The 15,590-nt window shown below is 39.5% G+C and overlaps 1 protein-coding gene across 12 annotated transcripts in view; it reads left to right on the forward strand.

Annotated features, from left to right (window-relative positions):
• Positions 1 to 15,590, forward strand: part of SEL1L2 (SEL1L2 adaptor subunit of SYVN1 ubiquitin ligase) — an 89,292-nt gene that overhangs the window by 58,614 nt on the left and 15,088 nt on the right. For 10 of the 12 annotated variants that reach the window (XM_074949624.1, XM_074949625.1, XM_074949627.1 and 7 more), the window contains 6 exons: positions 867 to 929; positions 1,524 to 1,611; positions 1,841 to 1,989; positions 5,356 to 5,521; positions 5,612 to 5,686; positions 9,503 to 9,672. In XM_074949624.1, coding sequence (XP_074805725.1) covers positions 867 to 929; positions 1,524 to 1,611; positions 1,841 to 1,989; positions 5,356 to 5,521; positions 5,612 to 5,686; positions 9,503 to 9,672 — 711 coding nt within the window. The remainder of the gene's footprint in view (positions 1 to 866; positions 930 to 1,523; positions 1,612 to 1,840; positions 1,990 to 5,355; positions 5,522 to 5,611; positions 5,687 to 9,502; positions 9,673 to 15,590) is intronic. The other 2 variants (XM_074949631.1, XM_074949632.1) reach the window with 2 other exon arrangements.

Genomic DNA, 15,590 nt, shown 5'->3' on the forward strand with positions numbered 1-15,590 from the left:
AATTTGGTTTCATTCCAATTCAGAATGAAAACCGCAAATGTTGATGTTCTCTCCAAAAGGGATTGGAACCCCACCCCCAGGGCAGTCTACCTAACAGACCTCCCCAGAGCTGGGGACTCTGGAAGCCTGAATCAAGAGAAGCTGTGGTTCCCAGGTTCCTGGCTCCCTGTCAGCCTATGAGGCAAGATGCTGTGGAGCCAGGCTACTGAGGAGTTGAGTAGGCAACAAACCAGGCAGGATTCTGTCAAAACATCATCAGAATCAAATCATCTCCACAAAAGATTGACAAATCAGCAAATGCTGATTGAAAAAAGTGTTTCATCAGAATTTTTCTGTCTACCTCTAGTCCAGACACCCGGGGACCCCTGCATAGTGTCCAGGAATGAGGGTTGCTACCATAGACGTGTCAGAATCTCCTTTTCCAGTGGGAGAGGAAATCCCTGCACAAACAGTGCGTTCCTTGCATGTGCCCCTGAGATCCAGTCAGGGCCTATTAGTAGTAGTTTTTGTGGGGGGATGGGGGCAGGGAGGAGAACACCCTGCTCTAGTTTTACCATCCACTGAAGCCACTTTTATTAATGGCAATGAAATGACATATGGATAACAAAAATGAAAGCCACTTTTTAAACATATGGTATGGTATCTCTCTGCAAGCAGTCATGAGAGTCATCAGAATAAGAATACTAATTTAGCATTGATTCATAATCATTATCGGAATTCATAGTTCTAAGTTCACTATATCATAGTAAAAGAAAATCAAGAATAGCTAATTGGTTAGTAACTTATATGATAGGTGTTTTCTTTATTGCAAGTGCTTTTCAGTGTCTTAATGAAAAATTACATTCAAACTTAATACATTATTTTAGGGTAATGCAGTTGGACTATGGGGGCTAGGCGTTCTTTATTTTCAAGGAAAAGGTGTTCCAGTGGTAAGAATTATTTTAGTCACTTCAAATATGTTTTTCGCAATGCAACTAGTAAAAATACAAGAAAATAAAATGTTTAATCAATATCAACTATGGATTAAAACACTCTTTAATAGGAGATTATAGCTCAAATAACTATAATATAGCTCATTCAAGTGGTACAACTAATATGTTTATAGCACGGCAAATATGAGTAATTTTTCTTGTACTCTGAATACTATCATGAACACACCATTGTGTGTCTTTAATGGAGCTCCTCCTGATTTATACTAGTGTAACTTTGAGCAGAATGAGGCCCAGAGTCGAATTAAATAAATGAAAAACGATGGTAGGTGTTATTCCATTCAATGCTATGGAGTATAACTGGTGTGAGATCAGAATCAGGACCCTGATCTCAAATACTATACAAGCTGCACAATTGGGGAAAAATGTTAGTTTGATTTTGTTTTTCATTTGTTTGGGATACAGCGTAACATTCTGTCATTAAATTGTGCCACTCAAAAATGGGACAAAACTTGTCTTTTTCATGAGCACAGAATTCTTACCATGCTGACAGGTACCTAGAACTTTCAGTAATGGAGGGTAATTACCTTTCAGAACTATACTGAAGCTTTTAAATACTTTCATATAGCAGCTGAGAAAGGTTTGGCAGATGCACAGTTCCAGCTAGGAGTCATGTATCACTGTAAGTACTGTACATTTTTTAATTAAAAGTTTGCATTAATCAGTAGTGTCAGAGTAGCAGCCGTGTTAGTCTGTATTTGCAAAAAGAAAAGGAATACTTGTGGCACCTTAGAGACTAACCAATTTATTTGAGCATAAGCTTTCGTGAGCTACAGCTCACTTCATCGGATGCATTCAGTAGTTTGTAATTTTACAAAAACTGAAGTCTCCAATCTCAACTTGATTTGCAGCTGGCTCTGGAGTAAGGAAAGACTATAAACTTGCCTTCAAATATTTTTACTTGGCATCTCAAAATGGACAACCCATTGCTGTTTATTATTTGGCTCAGATGTATGCTGCAGGGACTGGAGTGTTTAGATCATGTCAAAATGCAGTTGAGGTAAATATTATATTTTTTAAAGATTTATGATTAGTTATAGAATAGCCAGGATTTGTATTACTATTTTAACTTCTATTTTTATGAAAGTTGCCTATATTTTATGATTTAGAGTCAGAAATCTGCATTTTCTGAAGTAGGAAAAAAGTGATCATATCTGGGCCAAATTCTGTTTTCAGGTGCACTAGTCTAAATCCAGAATAACTCCACTGATGTCAGTAGAGTTGCTCCAGATAAGACCAGTGTAAATTAGAGTAGAGGGTGACCTACTCTACTCTAGGTAGAGCACGCAGGTATGATGGCCTTTACACCACAGAGTCATAGAGCATGTTGTCATAAATATAAAGGGAAGCGTAAACCCCTTTAAAATCCCTCCTGGCCAGAGGAAAAATCCTCTCACCTGTAAAGGGTTAAGAAGCTAAAGGTAACCTCGTTGGCACCTGACCAAAATGACCAATGAGGAGACAAGATACTTTCAAAAGCTGGGAGGAGGGAGAGAAACAAAGGGTCTGTGTGTCTGTCTTTATGCTGCCTTTGCCGGGGATAGACCAGGAATGGAGTCTTAGAACTTTTAGTAAGTAATCTAGCTAGGTACATGTTAGATTATGATTTCTTTAAATGGCTGAGAAAAGAATTGTGCTGAATAGAATAACTATTTCTGTCTGTGTATCTTTTTTGTAACTTAAGTTTTTGCCTAGAGGGATTCTCTATGTTTTGAATTTAATTACCCTGTAAGGTATCTACTATCCTGATTTTACAGAGGGGATTTCTTTACTTCTATTTACTCCTATTTCTATTAAAAGTCTTCTTGTAAGAAAACTGAATGCTTTTTCATTGTTCTCAGATCCAAGGGTTTGGGTCTGTGGTCACCTATGCAAATTGGTGAGGCTTTTTATCCAACATTTCCCAGGAAATGGGGGGGTGCAAGTGTTGGGAGGATTGTTCATTGTTCTTAAGATCCAAGGGTCTGGGTCTGTAGTCACCTAGGCAAATTGGTGAGGTTTTTTTACCAAAACTTGTCCAGGAAGTGGGGTACAAGGTTTTGGGAAGTATTTGGGGGGAAAGACGTTTCCAAACAGCTCTTCCCCAGTAACCAGTATTTGTTTGGTGGTGGTAGCGGCCAATCCAAGGACAAAGGGTGGAATATTTTGTACCTTGGGGAACTTTTTGACCTAAGCTGGTAAAGATAAGCTTAGGAGGTTTTCATGCAGGTCCCCACATCTGTACCCTAGCGTTCAGAGTGGGGGAGGAACCTTGACACGTGTATACACAGCATTTTGGAGTAAGCCTTCCAGCCCGGGTTGACAGACTTGTGCTAGTGTGGCTCGCACTAATGCTGTAAAAATAGATGGCTAGACAGCGTTTGAAGTTGTGGCTTGGACTGGAGCTTGGGCTCTGAAGCCTAGGGAGGGAGGCTGGGAGGCTTGCTCCAAAATGCTATGTAGACATTCCCATAGAGTTTAAGGCCAGAAGGGACCACAAAATCATCCAGTCTGACCTCCTGTACCTCACAGGCCACTGACACCACCCAGCACAATAAACCCAACAACTGAAATTAAACCGAAGTATTACAGCACTCAGCACTGGACTCAATCTTTAAATCTATTTCATAACTCTTCACCAAATTAATTTAACAATGTAAGTGCAGTTCTTATCAATTTGGCATTCATGCTTTTTTTTTTAAAGTAGGTTGAGTCTGCCTAAAATGTCATGGGTTGATTTAACTTAGAACCATTCATCTCAAGAAATCCTGAGTGCTTGTATATCTGACAGTTGATAAAATATTTTAGGGAAGATTTGCTGTGGCTGTTTTTGTTCTTTGCCCACAACTATTCATGCCTATTTTAGAATTTTATTGGCAGTTCTAGTTTTATCAAGTTTTCCATGTACTATAAATACATCCAGTTTAACTGGCCCCTTTTCAGCTCAGGCAGTTAGCTGGCAACTTTTGCACTATATCTAGATTTTTTACATTGCTGGCTTTCTTTTGAAATACATATGCATTGTGTGACTTTTTATAGTTACATAAGAATTGTTTCTCTAAGACATACTCTTCCACAGGAATCTTTACATCTTGCAAAAAGTTATCCATCAGCCACAGTGCAGAGTAGGGTGGAGTTCTCCTATCCCCCAATACTGAGCGACACTATCCTGTGATACACAGCTTAATTGTGATGTACTTTAAGATCATTGGGGGGAAATGCCAAAATATTGTTACATAGTGGCAGTATTACTGTATCATAACCAGTCAGAGTTGAATTTCACCAGCAGATCTAGTCACAAATGGCCAGTGCACTGGGAGGGCTGCCTTGTGGCATAAGATGTGGACAAAGATGAAAATAGGGTATTCTGGGTTGAGTTCCTCTCAATTTCTCCTGTTGAAGCTGTTCCACTTTGTATTAAATACAGCAGACCTTCACTAGAGCGCGCATCGCTATAGCGTGGATTCGCATATAGCGTGATCGCGGTGATGGATACCAAATTTAAATATTTAAATTGGGATCCATGGTAACGCGGTCCCCGCGTTAAAGCGGTACTGCGCATGGATCTTGAACCCTGCATTCTAGCGAGGGTCCCATGTAGTTGAATAGCCACTGGGCCAAAAAAAGTGGGATGTGAGAAATCCAGGTTCAAATTCCTGCTCCCATAATTATTTATACAAAGTGGAACTGCTTCAACAGGAGAGATTGCTAGAGTCCCAGCCTGCAGCCTTGTGTTTAGGGTAGTCAGCTGCAAGGGGGAGACCTGGGTTCAAGTCCCTGCTCCAGAGTAGAGATTTAAACCTTGATCTCTCACATCTCAGGCAAGTGTCCTAGTTATTGGATATGTGGGGCAAGTGGGAGCACCACCTGTGCGTTTTTTTGCGAATGGTGCCTAAGTCCCCTAGAGAATGTAGCGCAACAAATTTTATTTTGTCCAATAGTATTTGGCAAATATATGTAAAATTCACAAATAGTTTTGTCAACACAATTGCATTTTGGGGGGAATAAACTATTCATCTGACAAATTTCTCTCATCTCTAGTTACCATCTTATTTGTGGCTTAATATTCAGCAGAGCATCTTAAAATAAATATCTGTTGTATAACAGAAAACATTTTGGTTTTTATCAGTGTATTTTTCTTTATATGCAACTAAGGAAACAACTTTAGAGTCAGATTAGATATGGATTCATCTGACATTTAACGATTAAGTACTCTTTGTATTAGTTAAGGATGCAATTTGGCATAACTTTTTGGTAAACAATGCACACAAATGTTGTAACTTTAACCTTGGTGTCCCCCAGCAGGAGCTATAAGCTCCTAAGATTTATTGCCTGTGGTGAAGTGTAAAACCTCATGGGTTTGTTTTATCACTGTTCCTCTGTTCAGCTTTACCGAAGTGTTTGTGAACTAGGAAGTTGGTCTGAGAAATTCCTGACTGCATACTTCGCTTACCAGGATGGTAATATAGATTCATCTCTTATTCAATATGCATTATTAGCAGAAATGGGGTATGAAGTAGCTCAAAGTAATTCAGCTTTCATTTTGGAATCTGGTAAGAGAAGTTAAATTATTTTCTCTATACATTATATATTTATGTCCAAGTGCTGTTGTAAACTATGCAAATTAAATTTTTCTTTTACAGAACAGGTTAAAATTCTCAGTAATGATCAGATGTATCCATTAGCACTTCTCCTGTGGAACAGAGCTGCAGCTCAAGGTATGGAACACCATGTTAAAAATAACTTGTAGTTAGCTGTCCACTCTTTTTTAAGTATGATTTTCTTCAACTCTGTTCCTCAGATTGTACAGCCAGAAGAGAAATGAACACTCAGTGGCCCAAGAACATGGCATTACAAACATCAGATAATCAAGCTAACATCATTAAGGGATTTATTCTCACATATTTAACTCACAATTAAAAGGGTATCTGTACTACAGCCTTAGGCATGTTAAACACAATCTAACATTCAAGAAATTCTCACATTTCTAGGTTAAAACACTCAACTATTCATTTATCCTCCACTAATTCAATCCTCATTCATGAGTACTTTATCACAAAACTTCAACTTCAGACTTTAAAACTGCCTATGAAAAATGGTTTCTTTAGCTAAATGAACACCAAGAAAAACTTACACCTACTCACTAAGAAAAATTATAGGAAATTTAGAAGCATAAAGGTGTGTAAAATATGCTTACTTGTTAAATGTGCACTATTTGTATGCTTTACTGCAATACAGCTTCAAGAATAATTTTGGTCTAGAAAACCTCCTTTATAGTTTGTAAGTATCTACTTGGGGAGAAGATTTCTGAGGCTACATCTACACTACAGCCTATGCTGTCATAGCTCCACCAGCATAGCCCCCTAGTGTAGACATCGCATACACTGACAGAGTTTTTCTGTCAGTGTAGAAACACCACCTCCCTGAATGACGTTAGCTATACCAACAGAAGCATTCTTCTGCATCTACACTGGGTGTTTTATTGGCATAGCTATGTCAGGGGTGTGTGTTTTTCACATCCATGACCAACATAATTATGCTGGGGTAGACCAAGCCTGAAAATAGAGGGCTCTTTAATTTAGCAGACAAAGGCATAACAAGATCCAGTGGTTGCAAACTGAGACCAGGTGATTTCAGGCTAGCGATAAGAGGCAGATTTTTAACAGTGAACACTGGAACAACTCATCTAAGGTTGTGGTGGATTCTGTCATTTGAAATCTTTAAATCAAAACTGGATGTCTTTTTATGAAATTCTGCAGCTCAGTCAGAATTTATGGGCTTGATGCAGAAACTAGTGGGTGTAAGTATCTGTTTTAGGCCAGGGTTGAGACTAGATGATCATAATGGTCCCTTTTGGCTTTAAAAATCTATGTAACTATATCACTAGTCTTCTGCCTACCACAACTAGAGTCCCCAACATAGCATCCACATACAGTCTTCAGGTTAAAAGAAAAGGAGTACTTGTGGCGCCTTAGAGACTAACAAATTTATTTGAGCATAAGCTTTCGTGAGCCACAGCTCACTTTATCAGATGCATTCAGTGGAAAATACAGCGGGGAGATTTATATACTTAATAGCTCACCTTAAGTGATCACTCTCGTTACAGTGTGTATGGTAACACACATTGTTTCATGTTCTCTATGGATATAAATCTCCCCGCTGTATTTTCCACTGAATGCATCTGATGAAGTGAGCTGTAGCTCACGAAAGCTTATGCTCAAATAAATGTGTTAGTCTCTAAGGTGCTACAAGTACTCCTTTTCTTTTTGCGGATACAGACTAACACGGCTGCTACTCTGAAAACAGTCTTTAGGTTAGTGTTTCCAAAACTCACACCCTTCTTGAAGTTTTCCTTCATTTTTAACTCAATAAAACAAACTTCTGTCTGATTTGTTCCCAAAATTCCTCCCTACATAGGAAGTTCACTATTTTCCTGTTTTCTGGAGAGAGACTCAGTTCCTTCTTATACGTGTAGCTTTCAGCTGATTGGACTCACCTGCTCTGGTCAATCAGCAGAAATACCTCTGCATTTCAGTGTAAGATCCTAGACCCTAATGCTCTGTCACACAGGATAACAGGAGAAACTAATTACACCGCCAATGACCCTCAAATGAAAAGATGCTTGCCACTAGTCACAGACATTCAGTGCAATAGAGTGTTGGGGGAAAAAGATCCCTCAACTGACAATGTGTGGCAGTGGCACATGGGAAGACAGCAGTTTTCTAGGTAGCCAAGACCCAAGCCATAAAAAGCTTTGTAATGAATGTCAACATTTTGAATATGTCCTGAAACCAACAAGAACCTAATGAAGCCTTCAAGAAATTTGTATAATATCTTTCAGGAGAAGCCCTCTGTACACCACATTTTAGTAATCCAGTCTAGAGATCACAAAAGGTATGGATAACTGTGGTGAGGTCCACATCAAAAACAGTCCCGGGCCTTACCAGACACCAATGAAAAATGATGCCATGTGTGAATCCATGAAAGAACCCGCCATTTCAAGTGTTTTCACTTCAGTAATCTTCCACTTATTCATCTGCCACTTTGCCTGACTTCATGCAAGTTTCTACTAGTCCTCTCTCCCTCTTATTGTTTCTGGTGCCACCACTCTCAATCCTGGCCTCTCCCTCATGCGCAGCTTCTCATACTCCTTCCCTACTGGATCTATTCCTGATAACCTTATTTCCATCCCATGCATTCTTTCTTCCCCCTTTACTGCTTTGAATCCGAATCTCCCCCCTTCTTGCCTCCAAATACACTATTTGCAAGCACCTGGGATATGCAAGCTATTCCTGCTGCTACATGTCCAGATCCCTCCTGGATCTACAGCACCAATATTTTTGTCTCCTTCACGTCAATGAAATTGGTCTTACCAAGATCACCAGTGATCTCCCCTAGTCAAGTTTAAGGGCCTCTTTAGTCTCCTTTTCCTGGATTTTTCACCTTTTTAGTCATTCCTTCCTTCTTCTCCTCCCTCTCTCCCTTGGAGCCTTGGAACTCCTGACTTCTCTTCTTTCCTCCCCAACTGCACCTCATTGTTTCTGCCAGTAGCTCATGCTTCCTTTTCCTGTTCTGTTAACATCCTTTGAGGAATGTACTTCTGTCTCCTTCATACCTTACTCCCAAGTGATGTCATCTGTTCTCATGGTTTCAAATGTCATCTGTACTCCAGTGATTCCCAGATCTCTCCCCCTTCCTGACAATACCTCCCCTCGTCTGTCTCACATCTTCAGCTGTATATCTGTAATCTCATCCGGCTTTATCTCTAAACAATGAAAAATTAAATTCCCCTAGTGTTTTGCACTAAAACATTTCCTCTTTCTCTTCTCCATTCCTGCCAAAATTTCCACTCTTTTCCCTGTCACCAAGGTGCTCAAACAGGGATCAGATTTATTGTTTTTTCCCCTCCGCTCCCAGGCTATTGCTATAGTGTCTGTTTTCCCTTCACATACAAATCTACCCTTTCCTCTCCATCCCCTGCCTTTGACATCACGCTGCTCGTAACTTGTTGTCTTGCCCCCTTAATTTATCCAAAATATGGCTGTCACAGTCCTTACTTGCCACCATGTTGCTTCCTTTTTTTCTCTAATCCCTCTCTTGTCTTTCACATCAAATTCAAGCTTTCACCTTCAAGGCTGTATACCAACTCTGCCCCACACACATTTCAATGTTAATTTCCTCCTACTTTCCTTTGTGCTCTCTGCATTCCAAGAGGCCCTCCTGTCAGTCCCTTTCTTATTCTTCTCCTGCATTATCTTCACACCTTCTTCCATGCCATTCTTTACATGTGGGACTTCCTTCCTACTTCTGTACTCTCAACACCTTGGTTTTTTCCCAAATCCTTCCCACTTAGACTACTGTATAAATTATAATAATTTTATGATGACTGAAACCATAGTGCTTCAGATTTACATTTTATTAATGTTTAATTATATTTAAGAGAAAAATACAATTTTATTAGAGGAGGAAAGTTTGCAAGAAGCACAGTTTAATCTAGATTTTTGTTGTGACTTTTCTTTTTAATATTCCACCAGGCAATGCATTTGCTAGAGTTAAAACTGGAGATTACCACTTCTACGGTTATGGAACCAAGAGGGATTATGTCACAGCAGCAATTCATTACAGCCTTGCAGTTGATCACCACATCGCTCAAGCCATGTTTAATCTGGCATATATGTATGAACATGGTTTAGGTATTCCAGAGGTAATGTGAACTGCATGTGGTGCAATCTGTGTGTAAAATTAACCTTAATAGATATAGTTGAAATGAAAAGCTATTATAGCTATAATATCCTAATGTAACATTCTGGGTGAGACACAATCTCCCATGTGAGGGAAAATTAGGTAAACAGAGTAGGCTATGACTAAGAGATACACATGAAATAATAGATGGTATGGTGAAGGCCAAGAGTTCTCTTTTACCTTGCCACATAAAAACAAGTATCAGAAATGAAAATAAAGTTAGTGCACTAAAGATGGAAATTCAGTTTTAAACAGTGCATGATCAACCTGTAAGATCTATGACCACATGATACCAATGAGACTAGTTCTTCACCTGACGTGTCTCCAAATGCCGTGGGCCTGGTTCTCTGATTGGTTTCTCTGCTGATTGCCCCTTCTTCTGGTGATTCTCCTTCTTCCACTTCTTAGGGGGAAGTAATGGGGAAGTAAGCAAGGCTCCAGTGATCTGAGGTTGGATTAGTGGAACCAGAAGAGAGGTGGTTATGCTATACTCCACTGTAACTCTGAGTGATGCCAGGGGAAAAGAGAGAAGCTAGTATGGCTTCCTGCTTATGTGTAAGCTCCAGCAGCTGCACAAAGGGATAGAAGAACATATGGAGAAGGCAGGCAGGGGTTTCTTTCAGAGAGCCACCATCCATCCTTTCCCCCGACTCTCGTGCATCCGCCTACCCAGAGGTGGTGCCTCTATAATGGAAGCAGACCACTTCTAGTCTTAAAAATTATAGTAAGAAGGTCACCCTTTTAATCATCAGCTCTGTTGCCTGTGTAGCTAATACAGCTATGGTAAAATGAGCAGGATTCTATTCACTCTTATACAGGAATTATTTACAAAGTTCCAAGCCGTTTCAGTCGTTTAGACCCACTGAAGACAGTGGGCCTTCACTATTTGGACTACAGAACTTTTATTACTGGTAATAGTGACAAGAAGCAAAGATGGTAGCTTGAGTCATATCTCAGGCAAGTTTGAAGGACTGTCAGTTAGAAGAAGCATCTCTTTACTTGTAAACTGGGCACATAACTAAGACAAACATGCAACCACATTATGCCATCATCAGTCACTTTTCAGCAAAGAGTCACACTCAGAAGCATTTCGTACTGTTCCTGCTTTTCTTTTCCTTCCAAGTAACTTCGCAAGCTTTGCGCCTCCTCCATCTATGAGTAGCAGTAAGCTGTTTCAATATGGTATGGCTTATGAGCAAAGCTCAATCAAATTCACTTTAAATGTTTCTATACGCCTTCTGCCCTTAGTTTGCAGAAGCCATGCAGTCAACAGGCATAAGTTGCCTTGACAAACTGGACCTCTAAGCCCTGAGGATGTCTGGGATCCACTGGAATATAGCCTGATATCTCTATGGATTCTCAGACTCCACTGTATTGTCCGCACCTTCTGTCCCCTTGTTGAGGATACAAATCCCACTCCCAAGAGCAGCATGTATAGTTACCACTAGAAGTTTTGGGGGTTGTTTTTAGCAGTTTTTCCCTCCTGGGGATTCCCCTATGGGAGGGAAGTATGAAGCCCTAGGAGGAAGAATGTAATCAAAGTGAGGCCCAAGAGTTAGGCAATGTGTCCCTGACTTAGCCACATATTTTTGTGACCTTGGGCAAGGCTTCAGAGCCAGATTTTTCGAGGTGTATGCATGCAATTATGTAACTAATTAATACACAAAATTGCCACAATGGCATGAACAATTACAGAAATTGCATATACAAAAGATGAGCTACATATCTAATGAATATGAGTGCATGGGCAAATTTAAAGGTAAGTCTATTAGCTATCCTGTCATATGCAAATAGTTCTGATGATTTGGCCCTTATTCTATTTGACTAACTTTATTAATATTTAATTGTTAATATTAGCAATATTAACATTAATAAATATTAATAATAATTATTTAAATCTCTTGTTAAGCAGAGTCATTGTTCGCATTTATAATAATGCCTTTCAGCTAAGGAATTCAGAGTACTTTCTAAAGTATTGTTAGGAGAGGGCAAATAGTGAAAAGCATCATGAATATTTGATTACATTTTTCAGTAAATCTGCTGCGGCCATGCTCATGCCCCTTTGCATTAAATATTTACTGCAAATATTTGAATAATTGAGTTTGACCAGCATGGATGCTTGTGGAAAGTGAATGAATGCCTAAGTCTTGAGATCAGCGTATTTGTCCCAAAATCAGCCAATTTGAGGAGATTAAAGTTGTCTTGCAGATATTCTATAAGCAGAAAATAAACTAATTTGGTAAAAATAAGAGCAAAGCTGGTCATTCTTATACAGACAGAACAAGCTGAATTATTGTAGCCCATAAGGGGAGAGTGTCATCTTTAAGCCCTTATACTTCTTTACTTTTATGGATTGCTTTTCAATAACAGTTTGAATTTTAAGAAATAAAATTTATAAAAACAGACCATTACTAAATTAAACTTTGATCAGGGCTTAAAGGTTGATACAAGAAATCATAGGACTGGGAAGGGAACTTGAGAGGTCATCTAGTCCAGTCCCCTGCACTCATGGCAGGACTAAGTATTATCTAGACCATCCCTGACAGGTGTTTGTCTAACCTGCTCTTAAAAATCTCCAATGATGGAGATTCCACAACCTCCCTAGGTAATTTATTCCAGTGCTTAACCACTCTGACATTTAGGAAGTTTTCCCTAATGTCTAACCTAAATCTCCCTTGCTGCAATTTAAGCCCATTGCTTCTTGTCCTATCCTCAGAGGTTAAGAAGAACAATTTTTCTCTCTCCTTCTCCTAACAGCCTTTTATGTACTTGAAGACTGTTATCATGTCCCCTCTCAGTCTTCTCTTTTCCAGACTAAACAAACCCAGTTTTTTCAATCTTACCTCATAGGTCATGTTTTCTAGACCTTTAATCATTTTTGTTGCTCTTCTCTGGACTTTCTCCAATTTGTCCACATCTTTCCTGAAATGTGGCACCCAGAACTGGACACAATACTCCAGTTGAGGCCTAATCAGCACAGAGTAGAGTGGAAGAGTTACTTCTCAAGTCTTGCTTATAACACTCCTGATACTACATACCACAATGATGTTTGCTTTCTTTACAACAGTGTTACACTCATATTTGACTCATATTTAGCTTGTGGTCCACTGTGACCCCCCAGATCCCTTTCTGCAGTACTCCTTCCTAGGCAGTCATTTCCCTTTTGTATGTGTGCAACTGATTGGTCCTTCCTAAGTGGCGTACTTTGCATTTATCCTTATTGAATTTCATCCAATTTACTTCAGACCATTTCTCCAGTTTGTCCAGATAATTTTGAATTTAAATCTTATCCTCCAAAGCACTTGCAACTCCTCCCAGCTTGGTATTGTCTGCAAACTTTATAAGTGTACTCTCTATGACATTATCTAAATCATTGATGAAGATATTGAACAGAACTGGACCCAAAACTGATCCTTGCAGGACCCCACTCGTTATGCCCTTCTAGCATGATATTGAACCACTGACAACTACTCTCTGGGAATGGTTTTCCAACCAGTTTTTCAACACCTTATAGTAGTTCCATCTAGGTTGCATTTCCCTAGTTTGTTTATGAGAAGGTCATGTGAGACAGTATCAAAAGCTTTACTAAAGTCAACATATACCATGCTTACCGCTTCCCCCCATCCACAAGGCTTGTTAGCTTTCTTTGAAAGGGTATCAGGTTGGTTTGACATGATTTCTTCTTGACAAATCCATGCTGACTGTTACTTATCACCTTATTATCTTCTAGATGTTTGCAAATTGATTGCTTAACTATTTGCTCCATTATCTTTCCAGGTACAGAAGTTAAGATGACTAGTCTGTAATTCCTCAGGTTGTCCTTATTTCCCTTCTTATAGATTGGCACTATATTTGCCCTTTTCCAGTCTTCTGGAATCTCTCCCATCTTCCATGACTTTTCAAAGATAATCGCTAATGGCTCAGAGATCTCCTCAGTCAGCTCCTTGAGTATTCTAGGATGCAATTCATCAGGCCCTGGTGACTCGAAGACATCTAATTTGTCTAAGTAATTTTTAACTTGTTCATTTTCCTATTTTAGCCTCTGATCCTATCTCACTTTTACTGGCATTTATTATGCTCGACGTCCAATCACCACCAACCTTCTTGGTGAAAACTGGAACAAAGAAGTCATTAAGCACCTCTGCCATTTCCACATTTAATGTTACTATTTTCCCCCCTCATTGAGTAACAGGCCTACTCTGTCCTTGGTCTTCCTCTTGCTTGTAATGTATTTGTAGAAGGTTTTCTTGTTACCCTGTATGCCTCTAGCTAGTTTGATCTCATTTTGTGCCTTGGCCTTACTAATTTTGTCCCTACATACTTGTGTTATTTGTTTATATTCATCCTTTGTAATTTGACCTAGTTTCCACTTTTTATAGGACTTTTCTTTGATTTTTAAATCATTGAAGATCTCCTGGTTAAGCCAGTGTGGTCTGTTGCCATACTTCCTATCTTTCCTACTCAGTGGGATAGATTGCTCTTGTTCCCTTAATAATGTCTTTTTGAAAAACTGCCAATTGTTTTTCCTCTTCGACTTGCTTCCCCTGGGATCTTACCTCCCAACTCCCTGAGTTTGATAAAATCTGCCTTCTTGAAATCCATTGTATTTATTTTGCTGTTCTCCCTCCTACCATTCCTTAGAATCATGAACGCTACCATTTCATGATCACTTTCACTGAAATCTGCTGTTCAACTTTCCTTCTTGGTTTAGTTCCCTCTCTCTTCAGCTATCTGTTTTTTCTGTTTCTTTGAAAAAATGGTTTAAGAAATTAAGGGGTATCACTTCTGCTTCTTTTCCCCCCAACCATGGGGGAAATCTCTCCCCAATCCACTCTGCACCCCAACTAACCATGGTACATCTATCTTTATTCCATCTTTCTTTTATGTAGCTCTCCTTTTCATCCTGAGCCTCATTCTTCTTTGGATAGTGTGCTCTGCTTCAGGTGTGTGCGTGCCCCAAGTGCTTCCGATTGGAGATTATCAGTAGCAGTGCCTGTTTGGCCCACCATGCTCTCCAGAAATCCTCTTGCCCTGTACTATGGTAAGATAAAGGTTCATTAGGCCTCTTCTGCATCTCCCCCATCTCAAATATATTTCAGGTTTGTTTTGTTAGAGAGGTTCCTCCCCCCAAGTTATATCACTCTTAATGAAGGGAAGTGGGGAAAATGAAGATAGGTTTTTAAAATGTAAAATAAATAGGATGGAAAGATAACAAGATTAATCTTAAGGAGTGATCAGCGCTGACCTTCCTAATATAGCTCCTTTATGACTCTGCTACATTTATTGCATACATCCAACAGGGGTTCTCAAATTTACGCAAGAAACATTGCAGGATATGGAAAAGGAGCCTCTTGTGGTCACCTCCCTTCCCAACCTCAATTCCACACCTTGCTTGTGAAAACTAAAGTTCTTGGTTAGATTAAAAAGTAATGTAAAAGACAGACCAAAAGATGGACCAAAAATTCACTTTAATAAACTGTGTGGCGCTTCTTGGTTCTGTCTGCCCATGCTGTATCTGTACTGTCTATGCTCTACCTGGCAGGAGGACTTTGTTTGATACAAGTTCTTCTCTTATTACCTGTAACACCCACTACTTGAATCTCTGCAGATCACTTTCAGCTTAGAAAACAACCATGGTTAACTGAATTTTCACCAAAGAAAATCCTGACAAAGACATGAAGCAGCTCTTGAGGGTGGAAAAAGTAGCTTGTTCTTTGGGTTTCTTCATTGGTCTGCAAAAAGAAAAGGAGGACTTGTGGCACCTTGGAGACTAACAAATGTATTTGAGCATAAGCTTTCGTGAGCTACAGCTCAGCACACGAAAGCTTATGCTCAAATAAATTTGTTAGTCTCTAAGGTCTTTCAAGTCCTCCTTTTCTT

This window comes from Natator depressus, chromosome 3, assembly GCF_965152275.1.
Source record: "Natator depressus isolate rNatDep1 chromosome 3, rNatDep2.hap1, whole genome shotgun sequence".
NCBI lineage: Eukaryota > Metazoa > Chordata > Testudines > Cheloniidae > Natator > Natator depressus.